Here is a 20,554-nt window from a genome sequence, read left to right as displayed (position 1 = left end):
GAAAATCCCACTGTAAATACCTCCAACTCGTCAGTAGCTGCGACAATGATTAACTGTGGTTTCTGTCCTTCCTCGGAGAAACCACCAATTTTTGCTTGAAAATCTAAACCGGCAAAAACTGTGGACAGAAGGTCGAAAATCCCTCCGTTATTTCCATTCTCGCCACCACACCGGCTAATTAAATTAGTCGTTTGAAAGACATTCTGCGTAAACTTGCGTGACTTCGTTTAGTTTTGAGCGAAAAGAAAGATTACTTCTCGTAATTGTTCTATAATTTATTAAACTAGGAAACAATCAAGGCCGGCAGTTTCGTATTTATAATCTCAGAAGTGTGGTGCAAAAAACAGTCATTATCTGCATATCGGCGTGTTTATTACTGTTAAGTTAAAAGCAAGCAATTTGTGTTGTTCCTACTTTATACAATAATGTTGCTAAAATCGTGGGTGATTTTATTAGCGATTTTTTTCAGCTTCGCGCTGATTGACAAGGGCGAATCTTTCATCATCAAAGGTGTGTAACTCGACTTTTAATTCTTCCATCTCAAGACGGTTTTTCAGACTTCGTCATGGACAAAATCGTCAAGCCAATTTCTTCAGTTTTCCCGGGGAAAGACAACACCACCGACGAAGAAGAGTTTGAAGCGAAAGAACACGGAAACTTCGACTCTCTTGGTCGCGATATCATCCGAGGCACCTCTAAAAAACTCAACGAGTTCACGGAGACCATCAAAAAAACCTTCTCGAAAGTCACCCAAGGTCTAGACTGCAATAAGACGCTCTCCGAAGGATCCGTGGACGGATTTAAATCCAGACTCCGGGCGATTTATCCAGGTCTGTTGTATTAATTTATTATCGCTCTGGAGGTGTATGTTCATTGGGTTTTTTCCAGGGACTAAGTGGTGTGGAGACGGGAACATTTCCACGTCGTATGACGACTTGGGGAAGTTCGCCAGCGTGGATCGGTGTTGTAGGGAACACGATATGTGCCCGGATGCCATGCCGGCGGATTCCACCAAATATGGTCTGGAAAATACTGGTTTGTTTACCAGATCGCACTGTGATTGCGACGAGAAATTTTACGAGTGTTTGAAAGAGGCGAAGAATCTTGTTGGTAATAGTATTGGATTCACGTATTTCACTGTTTTGGGGCCGCAGTGCTTCCGGAAGGATTTCCCTGTTGTTGACTGTCTGGACGTGAAAAAGTAAGATTTTTCACGCGGTTTTCTCAGTTTTAACTGTTGTGGTTTCAGAGGGAAGTGTGTGGAATATCGGCAAGATACCAGCGAAGACGAAGTGTACCAGTGGTTCGATAGTCCTCCATTTTAGTGGAGCGACAAATTTTAACTATTTATGTGTGATTAGTAATTTATTTTAGTGGAGATAATGCTGGAAAATGCGAACACATTTTTAACAATAAACGTTGTACTAAACTTGTTGTGTTTCTTTGTTTGAATTTAACTCAATATGTCGATTTAGCAGTAAGTAAAAAATTTGAAAATTTGAACAAATTCTTAACAAAAAAATTGCCAGAAAAACGATGGCAAAAATCATATCTTTGCATCCGTTATAGTTTCGGAGATATTGAGCACCAAAACTTTCAAACCATCAAAAATTTCGCTCTCTGACAACTTCCCAAACTTCTAAAAGCCATAACTCAATTTTTTGTTGACGTACGTTTAAAATTCGTCCGGTTTTGGATTATGCGTAAGAGTTTTGCGTTAAATAAGCACAAATATCTTGAGTTTTTTTTCACAAATAAACGAGATATTAATCAAAATCTGTTTTTAAGAGATCTTTTTGGGGTAATGTTTTATATTTTTTTTTAACGCAAAAACACCATTTAATATCTTTGAGTTATACAACAATTAAAAGAGCAGCTTAAAATCTATCAATTGACTAAATATCAGATTAGTAGATCAAATAGTTAACGAGTGGCAGTCAAAAAACAAAAAATTGAAAATTTTTCATTAAGTTGAACATTTTTTTCGCGAAATAATCAATCATCGAATTTTGGGTGTTTGAGTGCGACTTCTAAAGGAGAAAAACACAAAAAAATACGATGTTGCAACCAGCTTCTTTTTATCTGTCGTAGTTTTGAAAATGTCGAGCATACAAAATTAAAAAAATAATAATCAACTCTTCTAAACAACTCATAACAACGGTCATAACTCGGTTATTTGTAGTCAAATATAAATTTCGAGCCCAGATTTGAAGTCTGCGCGAAATTCTGCGTATAATGAGCTACAATAACGTAAGTTTGTCTTAAAAATAGACGAGATATCGATTGCAAAATTTGTCAGTTTTAGTCATACATTTTTGACAAAGAAACGATTTTTTTTCATTTTTTTATGTGTGATTAGTAATTTATTTGAATAAAGATTAAGCTTGGAAATGTAAAGAAACTTTAACAATAAACTTGCACAAAACGATGGCGAAAATCATAATCTTCTATCTGTCCGAATATTGAGCACCGAAACATGAATCTTTTTGGGGCAATTTTTAATACATTTTTTTGACGCAAAAACGACGTTTAATACCTTTGAGTTATCAGTCGAAAAAGCAGCTTAAAATTTATCAAATGGCCAAATTTCAGATTAGTAGGTCAAATAATTTACGAGTGGCGGCCAAAAACAAAAAAAAAAATTGTCGATTGAGTTAGATTTTTTTTTAAGAAAAAATTGTTTATTTAATTTTAGGTATTTGATTGCGACTTGTAAAGGAGAAAAGCACGAGAAAATCGATGGCGCAAACCTTTTCTTTTTATCTGTCGCAGTTTCGAAGATATCGAGCATTAAAAATTTTAAAAATAAAAATCAACTCTTCCAAACTTTAAACGGTCATAACTCGGTTATTTGAGATCGTGCGTAGATTTTGACCCCGAATTTAAGATCTGCTCAAAATTCTGCTCCAAAAATAGACTAGATATCGACCGTAGAATTTTGACAGTTTTAGTTATGAATTTTTTTTTTAGGTGCGCTTAGTAATTTATTTTGTTGAAGATAAAGGTTAAAAATGCAAACAAATTTTAACAATAAAAAACAAAACTGTGTATCTTCGTGTAGGTTTTCCAAATCCTAAAATCCAAATTTGATCCCAAAAGTCTCAGGAGCAGTTTTCCAGACTCTTCGGATGCTAAAATTTATCGTTGCTTTTTTGGTAAGCCAAATAAAGTGTATTTTCGGTGAGTCACAATAACTTGAAAAATAAGTTATTGAACAGTATTTAAATAAACTGAGACAGCAGAAAAAACAGCTCGACAGACCTGAAAAGTATACTTTAAAATCTGCGTTTTAAAATTAATTTCAATGGTCAGGAGTGCACCATTTTCATTCGGACACAGTTAATTATAACGGCGTCACAGCCACCGTAAATAATTAATATTTTTTAAGGCTAGTTTTAATAATTGTAATTATTTACCGCCATTCCCAGCCGATTGTTTATGGCAACATTATTGGAAAACTCAAGTTTTGAAGTTCGGACGCATTTGCTGAAGATAACTAAAAGTGTTCTTCTATTTGTAGAAGTCCATGCATACCAATTTGATTGAGTAAATAAAGCGAATATTTTTCTAGACTAAAATAATTTTACTGGTTATTAAATTGTTTGAAAATTCGACCGATTTTACCTCATTTTCTATAGACTCTCCCGATCCTATTACACAACAAAACTGAACAAGCGCACTACTTGTATAAAAAATCAATTGCGAAATTTCTAGTGATGACGATTTGTTAGAAATCTAAAAGTAATAATTAATAGTTAATAAAAATTAAGACATTATCTTACCTCAAAAAAACCCAGAGCAATACCCAAACCCACTGCGAAACCTCCAGTACTGTACACAACTATCATGTTACTTATTATCGTTACACAGTTTCTTAGTAATCTTCAACAAAAAGGGTTTCTAAAATTAAAAAAATCAAAATGGTAAAATTACCCCAAAACTTCCGAATGTCGGTTGATCAAAAATTTGAGTCTGCGTTCAATCGTCGATTGGTAGTGCTTATTCCAAATTAAATATTCGTCTTCTTCATTAAACCCATGGGATATTTTCTTGATAAGACTGTGTAACAAATACATCTGAAATTTTACTTGTTGCACTCCAAAAATTATATCACAAGCAGGAACCAGCATCGGTAATATGCTGACCAAAAATGTCAACTTAAATAAAAGTGTAGGTAAAAAGTGGTGATCAGGAAACCATTTTTGAAGAAGTAAAACTAGTAAATTGTTTTCCGTTTCTCTTTCATTCGGGTAGATAAGTAAACAAATCCAAGTATATCCTATTAGAGTAGAAAAAATAACACAGTAGTGTAGTGTAGTTGTTTCATTTCTTATTTTCGTTTTTATTTCTTTATCGGCAGAGTCCACAGACCAAAATTCAAGAGGATGTAAAAGATCGTCCATTAAGTTATTTTTGTAGATTACCACGGCCATACACAGAACGCACTATAAATTAATAAATTGAACACCATATTGGAATATTATTGATGTCTCACCCAAAGCATTTGCAGAAAAAGGGTTGCGTAACAAAGAAAAATATGTGGATACATAAAATCAGACCATAAAACCACAACAGACACTTAAGTAGATTTTTCAAAGGTTTAAAATGATAGATTTTGTACCCTAAAAAATAGGGCAATTGTAAAAGATCATTTCTGGTGGAATTTGAAAGAAATGATGAAAAAAGTTTGGAAAAATTCGAAATATTCTCAAAGGAACGTTTCATGGTAAAATTTTTCAGCAACTGGCTATTCACTTTCGGTTTAAGCTTTAAAGTCAATTGAAGATCGATTCGTTTACAGAACTATAACATATTTCATAAATTATTGAAAAATTACAATCGTCGTTATATCATCATTAACATAACGACGATAACGATTCATTTCATATTTTGGTTAACTTACTTAATTTTATGACCCAAAATTGTGGGTTTCCACAAATGAATATAACATCGTTGTTGGTGTTGAAAACAAGTAGAAATGTGCCGCTTTTTAGCGATCGTGAGTTCTACTAATGTAAAAAACGTCATCTGTTAAAATTGTTAGTTTTCTTCACTTTCCTTGCTTGTTTTTCGAAATAACTAGATCGAACTCTCTGTCCGATTTCGTCGATTTACTGGCTTCAAATGCGTGCGTGATCTCTAATTTAAACACTGTAAAATTATGTTGGCTATTTCTATAACTTAAGCCTAACTCAAGAGTCGATTTATAAGTTAAGACAAAAATAAGTTAATAGTTTTTAACTATGTAAAAAAATGTAAAAATGCGAACGAATTCTTAACTAAAAAATCGCGAGAAAAACGAAAAACGAGAAAAACTTTCGAACCTCCAAAAATTTTGCCTTCTGGCGACTACCCAAAACTTCAAACAGCCATAACTCAATTATATATTGACGTACGTTAAAAATTCACTCAGTTTTGGATTCTGTGTGAAGTTTTGCGTTAAATAAGTACAAATAACTTGAGTTTGCTTAAGAAATAAATTAAATATTGATCAAAATCTGTTTTCAAGGGATCTTTTTGGGGTAATATTTAATAATTTTGTTCGACGCGAAAACAACGTTTAATATCTTTGAGTTATTTATCAATTGCAAGAGCAGCTTAACATCTATCAAATGGTCAAATTTTAGATTAGTTGGTCGAATAGTTTACAAGTGGCGACCCAAAAACAAAAAATTCAAACTTTTTCATTAATTGAGTAAGAAATTTTTTTCGCAAAATAATTGATCATTGAACTTTGGGTATTTGATAGCGACTTCTAAAAGAGAAAAGCACGAGAAAATCAGAGAAAAATACAGTTTCTTTTTATCTGTCGTAGTCTCGGAGATATCAAACATTAAAAATTTGAAAAATAAAAATCAATTTTTTTAAACTTTAAACGATCATAACTCGGTTATTTCTGGTTGTGCGTAGATTTTGAGCTTGGATTTAAAATCTGCGCAAAATTTTGCGTCATATGAGGCTAAATAACGCAAGTGCCAAAAATAGATGAGATATCGACTGCGCAAGTTTAAGTTTTAGTCATGAAATTACGATTTTTTAGGTGTGATTAGTATTTTATTTTAATAAAGATACAATTTAGAAATGCAAACAAATTTTAACAATAAACTTGCACAAAACTATGTTTTTTGTGTAGGTTTTCCAAATCTTAAAGTCAAAATTTGATGTCTAAAGTCTCAGAAGTAGTTTTCCAGATTCTTCAGCTCATAAAATTATTTGTTAGTCTTTTGGTAAGCCAAACTAAAGTGTTTTTTCCGTGTTAGAATAACTTCAAAGATAAGTCATTGAACAGTGTTAACGTAAATTGAGACAGCAGAATAAACAGCTCGACAGATCTGAAAAGTTTAGTTTAAAATCAGCGTTTTAAAATTAATTTCAGTGAACAGGAGTGCACCATTTTTGAAGGGCCGCATTTATTCTTTTAGTAATGAGTTTAAATAAGCTATTTAAATAAATCAAGTTTTAAATTTTTAGCCGCGCCGTTATCAAGCTACGTTTTTTTTTTCCAAATCTGTTTGAAGTTGCAGTGTTTGACTTAAAAATATACATTATTCCTTGAGATATGAAGATAAAACTTGGCAAGTTTGTTAAAAAACTACACTCTTTCCCTTGACTTGACCAGAAATAAATTTTGCACATAAAAACCCTGCAGAAATGGTGCAATTCTGACACCTGAAATTAATTTTAAAATATGCATTTCAATCGGACACAGTTAATTATATAAGCGTCACAGTCACCCTAAACGATTAATATTTCTTTTAGCTTAATTTCAGTAATTGTAATTATTTACCGCCATTCCCTGTCGATTGTTTATGGCAACATTTTTAATAAACTCAATTTTCGGCGTTCGGACGCTGTTGCTCAAGATAACCAAAAGTGTTCGTCTATTTGTAGGAGTCCATGCATACCAATTTGATTGGGTAAATGAAGCAAATATGTTTCTAGTCTAAAACAATTTTTACTACTTAATAAAATGTTTAATAGTCCGACCAATTTTACTTCATTCTCTATAGACTCTCCCGATCCTATTAAACAACAAAACTGAACAAGCGAAGTACTTGTAAAAAAAATTAATCGCCAAATTTCTAGTGATGGCGATTTGTTGGAAATCTAAAAACAATAATTAATAATTAATAATAATCAAGGCACTCATTATCTTACTTTGAAGAAACTCAGAGCAATACTCAAACCCACTGCGAAACCTCCAGTACTGAACACAACTATCATGTTACTCATTATCTTCAAACAGTTACTTAGTAATCTTTAATAAAAATGATTTCTAAAATTAAAAACTTAAAATGGTAAAATTACCTCAAAAATTGAGAATGTCTGTTGATCAAAAATTTGAGTCTACGTTGAATCGTCGATTGATAGTGCTTATTCCAAATTAAAAAGTCGTCTTCATTATTAAATATTCCGTCCGATATTTTTTTTATATGACTATGAAACAAATACATCTGAAATTTAACTTGTTGCAGTCCAAAAATAACATCACAGGCAGGAACTAGCATCGATAATTCGGTCACCAAAAATGTCAACTTAAATAGAAGCGTAGGTAAAAAGTGGTGATCAGGAAACCATCTCTGAAGAAGTAAAATCGGGAAATTGTTTTCCGTTTCTTTTTCACTCGGGTAAATAAGTAAACAAATCCAAGTGTATCCTATGAGAGTAAAAAAAATAACACTGCGGTGCAGAATGTTTGCTTCTTTTCTTATTTTCGCTTCTGTTTCCTCATCGGCAGAGTCCACTGTCCAAAATTCGAAAGGATTTAAAACATCATCTAATATTTTATTTTTGTAAATCACTACCGCCATACAAAGCACACTCTATAAAATAATTAGACGCCATGTTAAAATATTATTATCTTACCCAAAGCATTTGCAAAAAGAAAGGTCCGTACTTGACAAATTTTATATCAGTGGGTTGTGTGATGAAGAAAAATACGTGAAGACTTAAAACAAGTATATAAAACCATAACAGAGACTTGAGTACAATTTTCAAAGGTTTGAAATGATAGATTTTATACCCTAAAAAATAAGGCAGTTGTAAAAGATCGTTATTGGTGCAATTTGTAAGAAACGATGAAAATAGTTCCGAAAAATTCTCACACAAATTCATCGTAAAACCTTCAAGGCAACTGAATATTCACATTCCGTTAAAAGTAGTTTGAAGATCGATTGTTTGATGGAACTTATATGATATATTTCATAAATTATTAGAAAATTATTGTCGTCGTTAAATTTTATTATCATTAGGTAACTAATACCTGGGTCGGGCCCTAAGCTAACTCGACCAAACAAACTTTATTCAAGGATTTAGTATAGATAGATTAAAGATTTTTTTGTGTGTCTAATCGCAGCTTGACCGAAATGCTTTTTGGATGTGCTATAGACACAGTTTACTGATCCTCTTCCTTTGGATTCTGCTTAAGTCTTATTTTTCCGTGTTCTTTCATTTTACGTTCTGTTATAATTTTTTTTTTAATAAAAGCGTTGACACATTGTAGTAAACAACAATATTAAATGTATGAAAAAACAAGGACATAACTTTTGTACTATTTCAGAACATAAATCAGTACCAGCAAACCGGAACGTTTGTGAAAAGTGAATGTTTAGTTCTTCATGCCTTAAAATGCTCTTAAAATCGTGGGTGATACCATTTGGAATGTTTTTTTCGGCCACATTTATTAAGGAAGGAGATTGTTTCGTCATAAGAGGTTTGCAATTTAACTTATTTTTACAATATATGTACTCCTAAATTTTCTCTTGTATAATTTTAATAAATAAATAATAAATTGTAATATAAATTTAATAATTTGAACGCAACAGCAATAAAATTTTCAGTAGTTACTAATTTCGACTTTGTTACTAAGTTATTAAGCAGAAAGTACTGATTTTAGAAATTTTTATTTTTTGAATGAACCGCAAAAAAATTATTTTAAGGTTTGTCACTAGGGTAATTTTAACAAAAAAGTAACTAAATTTAAAGGAGTTACTAGTTTAGACTTATTTATTAACCAAATTGCAAAATTATCTAACCAACAATATAAGTTTTGAAATTTTTATTCTGAAAATGAAGCAAACTTTTTCAAAAAATGTTTTTAAATCTTGTAACTCTAGTAATTTTAATGCAACAGCAATGAAATTTAGGCAAATTTTTCATTTAGAACTAGTTATCAATTGTGCCAAATTTCAAAATTATTGAGCTAAAGCGACTTATTTTCAAAATTTTTATTTTTTGAATGAACCAAACACTGCGTTCTTAAGGGTTGTAACTCTAATAGTTTTAACGACAAAACAACTAAATTTGTAGAAGTTGCTAAATTAAATTTGCTTATTAACTGTGCCAAATTGGAAAATTGTAAGTTAAACAAGCTAAATTTTAGATTCTTTTTCAGAATGTGGAGCAAAATTTTCCAAAAAATTGTACTAAGCTTGTAACTCTGGTAATTTAAACGCCACAACAATGAAATTTGAAGCGGTTACTAATTTAAGAGTATTTTCTAATTGTACAAAAAACTTATAGAACAAAAGCGACTGATTTTAGAAAATTTTATTTTTTGAAAAAACCGAAAAAAAACTGATAATTTTAATGCCAAAGTAAATAAATTTGGAAAAGCTACTAATTCAAGCTTGTTTATAAAGTGTGCCAAATTGCCACATTGTAGATCCAACAATACAAATTTTAAAATTTTTATTGTTAAGGCAAAGCAAAATTTTCCAAAAAAAAAATATGAAAGGATGTAACTCTGGTAATTTTCACGCAACAGCAATAAAATTTTCTGTAGTTACTAATTTCGACCTTGTTACTAACTGGTGCAAAATTTCAAAATTCTAGGTCCAACGATATAAATTTTGGATTTTTTTATTCTACAAACGCGGTAAAAATTTTTCAAAAAATGTTATTAAAGTTTGTAACTCTGGTAATTTTAATGCAACAGCAACAAAATAAACCAAAACCGAAAGCAGAAAGTAGAAAGATCATATATTCATCGTTTCCAGACCTTAAGGGGGGGAAACTCGTCAATCCAATCGCTTCGAATTTCTTCGGACAACAAAACACGACCACTGAAAAACAACCAGCAAAAGAGAACGGAAATTTTGATTTTATAGGTCGTGATATCATTCGAGAGACCACAAAACATCTCAGCCAATTTACCGACACAATTAAAAGAAGCTTTTCTACAGCCACAGGATTGAGTGCCAACAAGACTAGTTTTCAGTCCAACCTCCAGGTGATTTATCCAGGAACTAAGTGGTGCGGACAAGGAAATATTTCCTCTTCCTACGAAGATTTAGGGAGATTTGCAAGTGTCGATCGTTGTTGTCGACAACATGATATGTGTCCTGATGGAATACCAGGAGAATCAAAGAAGTATGGTCTGGAAAATACAGGTCTCTTTACCAGATCGCACTGTGATTGTGACGACAAGTTTTATGAGTGTTTGAAGGGCGCGAAGAGTTCTGTTGCTAACAGGATTGGGTTTTCGTATTTCACTGTTTTGGGGCCGCAGTGTTTTAGGAAGGATTTTCCTATTATAGACTGCTTGGAAAAGAAACAGTAGGGTTTGTCTTTTGAAGCTTTGGCGCTTATAACTGTTTGTTTCAGAAGGAAGTGTGTCAAATATAGAAAGGATACCAAAAGGAATAAGGTGTACCAGTGGTTTGACTCTCCTCCGTTTTAGCGTGTCAAATTAATTCTGATCGTTAATTTAATGTTGAATAGAATAGAGAGATTGCGAACAAAAGTGGAATTATTGTTAAAATTTTAGGGCTTTTAGGTTTCCAAGTATTTTGGTTCTTTAAGTTTTGGAAAATTTATGTTCTCAGTTTTAGACGAAAAACAGGAAAATTTAATTCCTGGAATTTTAAATGACTATAACTATAGTTATTTGGTGTATTTGGCTTTGGAAACCAGATTTGAATTATCAGTTGTAGCCACGTTTTACAGTGAGAATTCAACTCACCATAGATTCGACCAATAAGAGACATTAATTTTTTCAAATAAACCAATCAGAGCAAACTTTTTTTGGAAATTTTCACTAGTGAAATTTTCAGCGGAAACAAATTTACCTTTAAATTATTTTCTCTCTAATCCTAATAGTGCCTCTGTATACCGTATTGACTATTTTGGTAATATTTGTAGTATTTAATAGCATAACAGCAATAATTTTCCAATAATTTATTTAAAGAGAGCTTATTAGTTTGGTCTAATCAGCTAATCGATCTACAAGTCAGGCTGAAAGACCTAGTTGTAGCCAAGGTTTTACCATGAAACGTTTTTGTAAACATAAACCGAAATTCTGGAGATCTAATCTAATCAAAAACAATCTTTTACAACTGCCTTATATCTTCGGATACAAAATCTACCAGTTCAAACCTTTGAAAATTCTACTGAAATGTCTGTTGTGGTTTTATGGTCTGATTTTATGTATCCACATATTTTTCTTCGTCACACAATCCACTGATGTTAAATTTGTCAAGTACGGACCTTTTTTTCTGCAAATCTTCTGGGTATGACAGACATTTTCTATTTTATATTTATTATTATTTACTATTATATATTTTATATTTTCTGTCTATTTTACTTCTGTTACTTTGTAGGGTGTACTATGCATGACTGTAGTGATCTATAAAAATAACTTATTGGACGATCTTCTGCATCCTTTCGAATTTTGGACAGTGGACTTTGTCGACGAAGAAACTACCACGAAAATAAGAAGAGAAGCACGAATTCTTCACTACTGTGCGATTGTGTACATTACAATGGGAATTTTTTGGGCGACTTTAGTTTTTTACTCGGGTCAAAGCGAAGCAGAAAATAACCTACCAGTTTTACTTCTTCGAAGATGGTTTCCTGATCATCACCTCTTATTTACTCTCTTTTTTAAGTTGACAATTTTGGTGGTCGCTTTTCCGATGATGGTTCCTGCTTGCGATGTTATCTTCGGATTACAACAAACAAAATTTCAGATTTACTTGTTTCTGAGTTTAGTAAAAAAAATATCGAATGGGTTTAGTCAAGACGATAAATTTTTAATCAGAAACGAGTTGTATCAGACGACGATTGAACGAAGGCTCAAATTTCTCATTAAAAGACATTCTGAAATTTTAAGGTAATTTTAACAAACCGCTTCATAATTTTAGAAATCTTTTATTTGTAGAATACTAAGCCATGCTTTAAATGAGATGAATAATATGATACTTGTGTACAGTATTGGGGGATTTACAATTGGTCTAAGCATTGCTCTTGCATCCTTCCAGGTACGATATGATTTTAATTGTTAGAACTGATTGTGTTAGCAGATTTCTGGAGATTCTTCTTTACTAGAAATTTGGAGATTAATATTATTTACCAACACTGCGCTTATCCAATTCTGCAGTATAATAGGCTCAGGGCAGCTTTTGGAAAATGAGGTAAAATGTTCAAGTTGAGTTGACACAGACAACGAGATCTATTTCAGACAAGAAATATATTCGCGTTGTTTACTCAATCTAACTGGTATGCATGGACTCCAAGAAATAGACGCATACTTCTAATTATCTTGAGTAAGTGTACTAGAACTCGGAAGTTTCAGTTTACCAAAAATATTGCCATAAACAATCGATTAGGAATGGCGGTGAATATTCATAATTATAAAAGTGTGATTTTAACCTAAACTTTTTAGATTTGTAGAGCTGTTTATTCCGTTATCTCAATTTATGTTAACACTGTTGTATGATTACCTGTAATTATTAAAATTATTAAAATTTGCCCTATTTTGTAAACTGCGTAAAGTTTTGAAATAAACAAAATTATCGATTGAGTCGCAATTTTTTTCCGCGAAAAAATTGATTATCAGGCTCTGTAAAACCGAATTTTAAGTTAAAAAATTGCGAGAAAATTGTTTTTAAAAACGGTTTTTAATATTTATCTTAATACCGGAGATATGAAGCAAAATCGTTTTTAAACCTCCAAAATTTCAGTCTTCTAGCGTCTACCCGAAATTTCAAACTCCTCTAACTCGGATATTTATTGACCGACAAGAAAAACAAAAATTGAGTCTATATTACTCAAATTTCCTCAACAAATAACCGAGATATCGCCCGAATTATATTTTTAGAGACTGATTTTAGAATCATTTAAGCCGCTGTTTCAGGGCGAAAACTGTATTTAGTATTATTGAATTTGTATTGATCGAAAGCGGAGTTCAAGATCTATCTACTGGCCAAATTTCAGATCGATCGGGCAAGTTGTTTACGAGAGACAATCAAAAAACAAAAAATTGAAAATTTTTCATCGATTGAGTCGCAAAATTTTTTTCCCCAAAAAATTGACTATTGAATTTTTGACTTTTGAGGGCAGATTCTTAAGTAAAATAACCCGAGAAAAACGATGGTAAAAACCGTTTCTCAAAATATTTTGTAGTTTCGAAGATATTGAGCTTTAAACAATTTCCAATTCAAAATTCAATATCTGAAACTTTGATCGCTCATAACTCAGTTATTTGTGGACCGATTTTTTTTAGATTCAACGTGAAATTCTGCGTAAATTAAGCATCAATACTTTAAAAGTGCTTTATAAATAAACGAGATATAAACCGTGTCTGAAATAGAGACCAAAAAACAGCTAAAAAAATGAAAAATTTAAACTCGAACTATCTAATAAGACCGATTTCTAAGATAAAAAATCGCGAAGAAATCGATTTCGAAAAGGGTTTCTTTATATTTGCCTTAATTCCGGAGATAAAGTCCGTTCCAAAGCTTCAAAATTTTGGCACTCTGGCGACAACCCGATATTTCACACGCCTCTAATTCTGTTATTATCCTTAAAAATAAAAAACTTGTTTGATAAGAACTTCTCACTAATTTATCAATCTAGCAGCAATTTTCGTTCAACGTTGCTGAATAATAAATATGCCCTTTTCAAACTATTGTTAGTCAATGTTAAGTGAAAAATAACATAACGACAATAATTTTCCAGTAATTTATTAAAAGGAAGCTCCTCAGTTCGCTTTAATAAACCAATTAATCTACAAATAACTTTTATTTTCAAGACAGACAACTAATGTTGTAGCCACGTTTTTACCATGAAACGTGTTTGTAAAGAAAAATTAAAATTTTTGAAAGTTTTTTCATCACTTTCAGCAAATGACACCAAAAACGATCTTTTGCGACTGCCCTACATCTTAGGATATAAAATTTATCATTTTCAACCTTTGAAAAATCTTTTCAAGGGACTTTTATGGTTTTATGTGACGGTTTTATGCATCCACACATTTTTTTTTGTTACACAACCCACAACCATTAAGTTTGTCAAGTACGGATCTTTTTTTCTGCAAATGTTCTGGGTAAAAATAAATACATTTTCTAACATAGCGTCATACTTCCGTTTTAAGGCCACGCTTTGTATGGCGGTAGTGATCTACAAAAATAATTTAATGGATGACCTTCTACAACCTCTTGAATTTTGGACAGTGGACTCTGCCGGTGAGGAAACTAAAGAGAAAATACGAAAAGAAGCAACGATTTTTCATTACTGTACTTCATTGTTCATTACAATAGGAATTTTTTGGGCCGCTTGTCTTCTTCACACCACTGAAAACGAAGCAGAAAATAACTTACCAGTTTTACTTCTTCAGAGATGGTTTCCTAGTCATCACTTTTTGCCTACACTTCTGTTTAAGTCGACGTTTTTAGTGAGCGTATTTTCAATGATGGTTCCTGCTTGTGATATTATTTTTGGACTTGAACAATCAAAATTTCAGATATATTTGTTTGAAAGCTTAATCAAGAAAATCTCCTGTGGTTTCAATCAAAACAACGAGCATTTAATTTGGAATGAGCTATACCAAGCAACTGTTAATCGCAGACTCAAATTTCTCATTAAAAGACATTCTGAAGTGTTGGGGTAATTTTACCATGTTGCTCGTTAATTTGAAGAAACATTTTTTATTACAGATTACTAACAAATGCATTAAAGGCAATGAATTATTTGATAGTTGTGTACAGTATTGGAGGGTTTGCTGTCGGTTTAGCCATTGCTCTTGGATTCTTCCAGGTAAAACTCACTTTTAATTTATGATTAACGTTGATTGGTGTTATTAGATTTCCGCGGAATCTCCATCAATGGTAATTGGGCGATTCATATTTTATACAAGTAGTGTGCTTACTCAAAGTTGTGGTATGATATGGTCGGGACAGTCTGTGGAAAATGAGGTAAAATATTTCGACTAATCGAATAAATTAATTAGCAAAAAAAAAATGTTTCAGTTTAGAAATATTTTCGCGTTGTTTTCTCAATCAAATTGGCATGAATGGAGTCCTAGAAATAGACGAACATTTCTAATAATTTTGAGCAACTGTGTTCGAACTCGAAAACTTGAGTTTACTAAAAATATTGCTATAAATAATCGATTGGGAATGGCGGTAAATGTTCATAATGTTGATAAAACGCAGATTTTAATTTTGACTTTTTTAGATTTGTAGAGGACTTTATTCTGTTGTTTCCATTTACGTTAACACTTAACTAGTTGGACAATAGCTATTGTTATTACCTTGTGCACATCTTAGTCAATTAGTTAATATTAATTAAAAATAATGATAATGGAAAATAAAAAAAGTGAGAAATGAATGAATACAAGAAAAATAAAAGAAAACTACACAAAATTCTAAGAAAAGTTTATAAGAAGAAAAGAAAGAAGGATGAAACTTTCGTCATTGGAAGAAATTAAAAGGATAATAAGCAATATAAAAGTTTCAATTACATTTTAGTTAACAAATTTTAGATTTTTTTTATTGGAGTAATAAAAAGACATTTTTAAAGTGAAATGACCTAAATCCTAATAATATTTTTAAAAAACTGATTTTATGTCCTAAAAAAACGCAAAAAAATTGAAAATAGGACAAAAGTAAACACGGAGTGCTCAAAAAACACTTTCTTTTCAAAACAGTTAAATTTTTACATTTGGAATTTGCATGAAATTCTGCGTAAAATGAGCCTCAAACCGCAAGTTTGCTACAAAAATAAGCGAGATAAAACGCGAAAAAAACTATGGCGCAAACCTTTTCTTTCTAGCTGTAGAAGTTTCCGAGATATTTTGCTCAAAAATGCGAAAAATAAAATTAACTATCCGAAGCTTTAATCGGCCATAATTCAGACAAAATTTGTTGTTGTACGTGAACTTTGAGTCTGTATTAAAAATCTGCGTGAAATTCTGAGTAAAATGAGTCCAAATAATACAAGTTTGCTCAAAAAGCAAGCGAGGAATCGACCTAAAAAGTTTGTTAAAAAATGTGGCGTTTTGGCGACAATTATTATTTATTACTTTTATTAATTAACATTATTTTGTTGCGTCTTCGCTGACAATTAATTTTCATGATCTTGAGATTCTTCAAGTTTTTGGAACAGAATCTTCATCATCAGTCTAATAAATCTTACAACAAAATAAATATTTTAGGTACTTAGTTTGGATTTCGCTTTAAGGCTTTTGCCTCAAAGCTTGAAGACTAAAAACTGAAGATTTTGGAAATAAACTTTGGGCTTTTTAAGACTTCAAACCTTAAGCTAAAAACTGATGAACCTAAAAACGAAAGAAACCGAGAATTTAGAACTTTAGAATCTAAACTATGAAAGAAATAAATTCAATTTAAATTAGAGTAAAATTCGTGGTGGAAAGAGTAATGAACAGTGATGAGTCCAGACCTGATGGAGCAAACCGGACTTCCAATTTAGGATCAGGAGGCAAATTCTTCTATAAAACCTAAACAAGTCGTGTAATTGATTGAACACTTTTGCCTCGTGTTTAATACATTTTTTTTTTAATTTAGCAGTCAAAATTGCTTAAAAATAAAGATCTGACATTTCTTTTTAACACATTTCGTGACTAGTGGCGAAAAGTAAACTATAATTATTACTGGTAATCAATAAATTAAGTTTATTTACACATTGAAACGTTAATTAATTATTCAACAGCGTTAACATAAATTGAGACTGCAGAATAAACAGCTCTACAGATCTGAAAAATTTCGATTAAAATCACTAATTTATATCTACGAATATTTACCGCCATTCCCAATCGATTGTTGATGGCAATATTTTCGGTAAACTGAAACTTTCGAGTTCTAGTACACTTACTCAAAATAGTTAGCAGTATTCTTCTATTTCTTGGAATCCATGCATACCAATTTGATTGGGTGAAAAAAGCAAATATATTTCTAGTCTAGAATAGATTTTTTTGCCAATTAAGTGTAATATAAACTCATAGATTTTACCTCATTTTCCAGAGACTGTCCAGAGCCTACTATACTACAAAACTGGATAAGCGTGGTGGTGGTATATAATATTAACCGCCAGAGTTCTAGTGACGAGGTTTCTCCGGAAATCTGCTAACAGTCAGTCTTAACAATTCACATAATTTTATTTTACCTGGAAGAAAGCAAGAGCAATGCCTAGACCAACTGCAATTCCGCCAAAACTGTAAACAACTATCATATTATTCATCTCATTTAAAGCATAGCTTAGCATTCTACAAATACAAAATTTCTAAAATTATAGAGCAACACGGTAAGTTTACCATTTTACCGTAAAATTTCAGAATGTCTTTTAATAAGAAATATAAGCCTTCGTTCGATCGTTGCCTGATACAACTTATTTCTGATTAAAAATTCGTCGTCTTGACTAAACCCATTCGATATTTTTCTTATTAAACTCAATAACAAGTATATCTGAAATTTTATTTGTTGTAATCCAAAAATAATATCGCAAGCAGGAACCATCATAGGTAATATGACCACCAAAAATGTCAACTTAAATAGAAGTGTTGGAAAAAAGTGATCAGGAAACCATCTCTGAAGAAGTAAAACTAGTAAGTTATTTTTAGCTTCGTTTTGAGTCGTATAAAGAAATAAAGTCGCCCAAGAAACTCCCATTGTAATGTACAAAATTGCACAGTGGTGAAGAATTCGTGCTTCGTTTCTTATTTTCGTGGTTGTTTCCTCGTCGACAAAGTCCACTGGCCAAAATTCGAGAGGATGCAGAAGATCATCTAATAAGTTGTTTTTGAAGATCACCACAGCAATACATAGCACGCCCTAGAAAGTAACAGAAGTCAGATAGACGCCATGTTAAAATATTTTTGTTTTACCCATAACATTTGCAGAAAGATGTTTCCGTACTTGACAAATTTAATATCAGTGGGCTGTGTGATAAAGAAAAATATGTGAAGACATAAAATGACAACGTAAAACCACAATATACACTTCAGTAGACTTTTCAAAGGTTTGAAATGATAGATTTTATATCCGAAAAAATAAGGCAGTTTTAAAAGATCATTTTTGACAAGAGTCAATTTCGATTTATCAGCACAAAAACGTTTCATTCTAAGACTTTGGATACAACTACGTTTTTATGCCTGACTTTTAGATCGATTAGCTGTTTAGAATAAACTAAATAAGTTCGCTCTCAATAAATTATTCAAAAATTATTGTCGTTATAGTATCATTAACTATAAACAGTTCCAAAAAGTTTAACTGTTTGAATAAATAAAAGAATACTGAAAAGATCCACCACATAATTCTTTTAATTAGAACAGACTAGTTATTTGTTGTAATTAGTGATAATAAAGCTTTGTCTGAGTCTGTTCACGTAGTGAGGCAAGTTAATAGAAATTATTTTTTATTTTAAAAATCGCACAATGTTTTAAAAATTCTATTATCTTGCATTGTTCAAAAATGAGCACTATTAGTTTAAGTTCTTTTGTTAAAAAGCGCGAGAAAAACGATAGTAAAAATTTCATCTGTATATATCTCATAGTTTTGGAAATATCGAGCTCGAACCAAAAATTTACTATGTGCAACTTTAATAGTATATTAAAGAACGTGTTTTAATAATGGGCAATTTGGTGCACGAGTTCCCGGTGTACAAAACAAGCCGTATAAAACAAGTCCTTTATACTATTTTTTCGAATTTGCACTCTTTTTGTAATAAAAAATTTAAATTTTCCAATTTTAAGACTTTTCGTGTTACACGATTGGTAATGGTTTTGTAACCACGAGTTGCCACTTGATTTTCAAATTCAATTTAAAATTTGACATTAATTGAGTTTCTGACCTGACCTGACCTCAGAACCTGTATTCACATCTGTTATATTTAGGTACATATATTGTTGGCCGCAAAGAACAATTGTATTGCTACATTTTTTATCCACGCAGCAATTTCTTAAACATGAATCGTAAAATCCGTATTGATGAAATTGTCCAAGAACTTGACAGAAAACGGGTAACAGCCAGACTAATTAGTTCTGCCAATTCTTAAAATTTCCTACTTTGAGTTCTCTTATGGATACCCATAAACGACTCTAAATTGAGTACTCTAATAGACCTATTAAAGCGGAAAATTCGAAAAACGACCATAACTCGGTTATTTACTGACTTTCGAAAAGTTATCGCTCTGTTATAGATTCTGAGTAAACTCGTGCGTAAAATGAAGGTTAATAATAATAATAATTAATGAGGGTTAAGATTGCCCCATAAATAAGCGAAATACCGACCGAGTTTGAGTAGAGACTGAAAGGCAGCTAATTTCTACAATCAAAAAATAAAAGTTTTGAATTCAAACTATCAAAAATCAATTTCTAAGGTAAAAAATAACGAGAAAAACGATTCCATAAAGAAATTTTCTACATTTGTCATAATTTTAGAGATCTCGAGAAAAATCGTTTCCGGAGCTTCAAAATTTTGGTCCTCTGGCGACAAACCGAAATTTCAAACGCCTCTAACTCAGTTATCTGTTGACTAACAAGAAAAACAAAGGAGGTTTTGGATTTGGCGCAAAATTCTGCGTAAAATAAGCTCAATAGCTCTAATTTTTTTTAACAAATAAACAAGATATTGACTGAAATAGATTTTGTGTCTAAGGTCATATTGAAGAAGCTGTTTCGAGGCGAAAACTGCGTTTAGTATTTTTGAATTTAATATCGATCCAAAGAGGAGCTCAAGATCTATCAACTGGCAAAATCTCAGATTGATCGGGCAAGTAGTTTACGAGAGGCGATCGAAAAACAAAAAATTGAAAATTTTCATCGATTGGGTCGCAAAATTTTTTTGACCAAAAAATTGACCATCGAATTTTCGACTTAATCTAAAAGAGCTTAATCTAAAGCAAAATGAGCCGAGAAAAACCATGATCAAAACCGTTTCCCAATTTTTTTTTAGTTTTCAAGATATCGCTTTGAAAATTTTCCAACTCAAAATTCAATTCAGTTATTTCTGAACCGATCTTAACAAATTTTTTATTTTTGGATTCTGCGTGAAACTCTGCGTAAAATGAGCATCAACAGTTTAATATTGCTTTATAAATGAGTGAGATATCGACCGTGTCTGAATTAGAAACCGAAAGGCAGCAAACTTTTTTATCAAAAAAATTAAAATTTTAAACTCAAAATAGTTTAAGACCGATTTCTAAGGTAAAAAATTCTAACCTTATCTATCTCATTTATTTGTAAACATTTTCTTTCTGCATAAAATGAGCACGAATAGTTTAAGTTTCTCGGTAAATAAGCGATATCGACTGAATTAGA

The 20,554-nt window shown here is 31.6% G+C and overlaps 2 protein-coding genes across 2 annotated transcripts; both read left to right on the top strand.

The window, feature by feature from the left end:
* The first annotated feature begins 199 nt into the window (after positions 1 to 199).
* LOC148174575 (phospholipase A2-like) lies at positions 200 to 1,429 on the top strand. The gene is made up of 4 exons (XM_088035862.1): positions 200 to 510; positions 558 to 830; positions 889 to 1,201; positions 1,250 to 1,429. Exons 1-4 carry the CDS (start codon positions 426 to 428, stop codon positions 1,323 to 1,325), a joined length of 747 nt encoding a protein of 248 aa, XP_087891988.1. The 5' UTR covers positions 200 to 425; the 3' UTR covers positions 1,326 to 1,429.
* A 7,160-nt stretch (positions 1,430 to 8,589) lies between these two features.
* LOC148174574 (phospholipase A2-like) lies at positions 8,590 to 10,681 on the top strand. Its single transcript, XM_088037035.1, has 3 exons — positions 8,590 to 8,713; positions 9,999 to 10,557; positions 10,606 to 10,681. Exons 1-3 carry the CDS (start codon positions 8,605 to 8,607, stop codon positions 10,679 to 10,681), a joined length of 744 nt encoding a protein of 247 aa, XP_087893161.1. The 5' UTR covers positions 8,590 to 8,604.
* The last annotated feature ends 9,873 nt before the right edge of the window (positions 10,682 to 20,554 follow it).

Source organism: Gnatocerus cornutus, chromosome 5, assembly GCF_029298725.1.
Source record: "Gnatocerus cornutus isolate USDA-ARS CGAHR chromosome 5, icGnaCorn1.1, whole genome shotgun sequence".
NCBI lineage: Eukaryota > Metazoa > Arthropoda > Insecta > Coleoptera > Tenebrionidae > Gnatocerus > Gnatocerus cornutus.
The sequence above is the reverse complement of the archived record's forward strand: the minus strand, read 5'-3'. Positions and strand labels throughout refer to the sequence as shown.

What these genes read in the sequence shown, in the direction of transcription:
- LOC148174575 (XM_088035862.1), top strand. Translation starts at nt 426, where the DNA reads ATGTTGCTAAAATCGTGGGTGATTTTATTAGCGATTTTTTTCAGCTTC. An exon ending in ACTCCGGGCGATTTATCCAG is followed by an intron (nt 831 to 888) that starts GTCTGTTGTATT and finishes GGTTTTTTCCAG; the next exon opens with GGACTAAGTGGTGTGGAGAC. An exon ending in GACTGTCTGGACGTGAAAAA is followed by an intron (nt 1,202 to 1,249) that starts GTAAGATTTTTC and finishes TTGTGGTTTCAG; the next exon opens with AGGGAAGTGTGTGGAATATC.
- LOC148174574 (XM_088037035.1), top strand. Translation starts at nt 8,605, where the DNA reads ATGTTTAGTTCTTCATGCCTTAAAATGCTCTTAAAATCGTGGGTGATA. An exon ending in AGATTGTTTCGTCATAAGAG is followed by an intron (nt 8,714 to 9,998) that starts GTTTGCAATTTA and finishes CATCGTTTCCAG; the next exon opens with ACCTTAAGGGGGGGAAACTC. An exon ending in GACTGCTTGGAAAAGAAACA is followed by an intron (nt 10,558 to 10,605) that starts GTAGGGTTTGTC and finishes TGTTTGTTTCAG; the next exon opens with AAGGAAGTGTGTCAAATATA.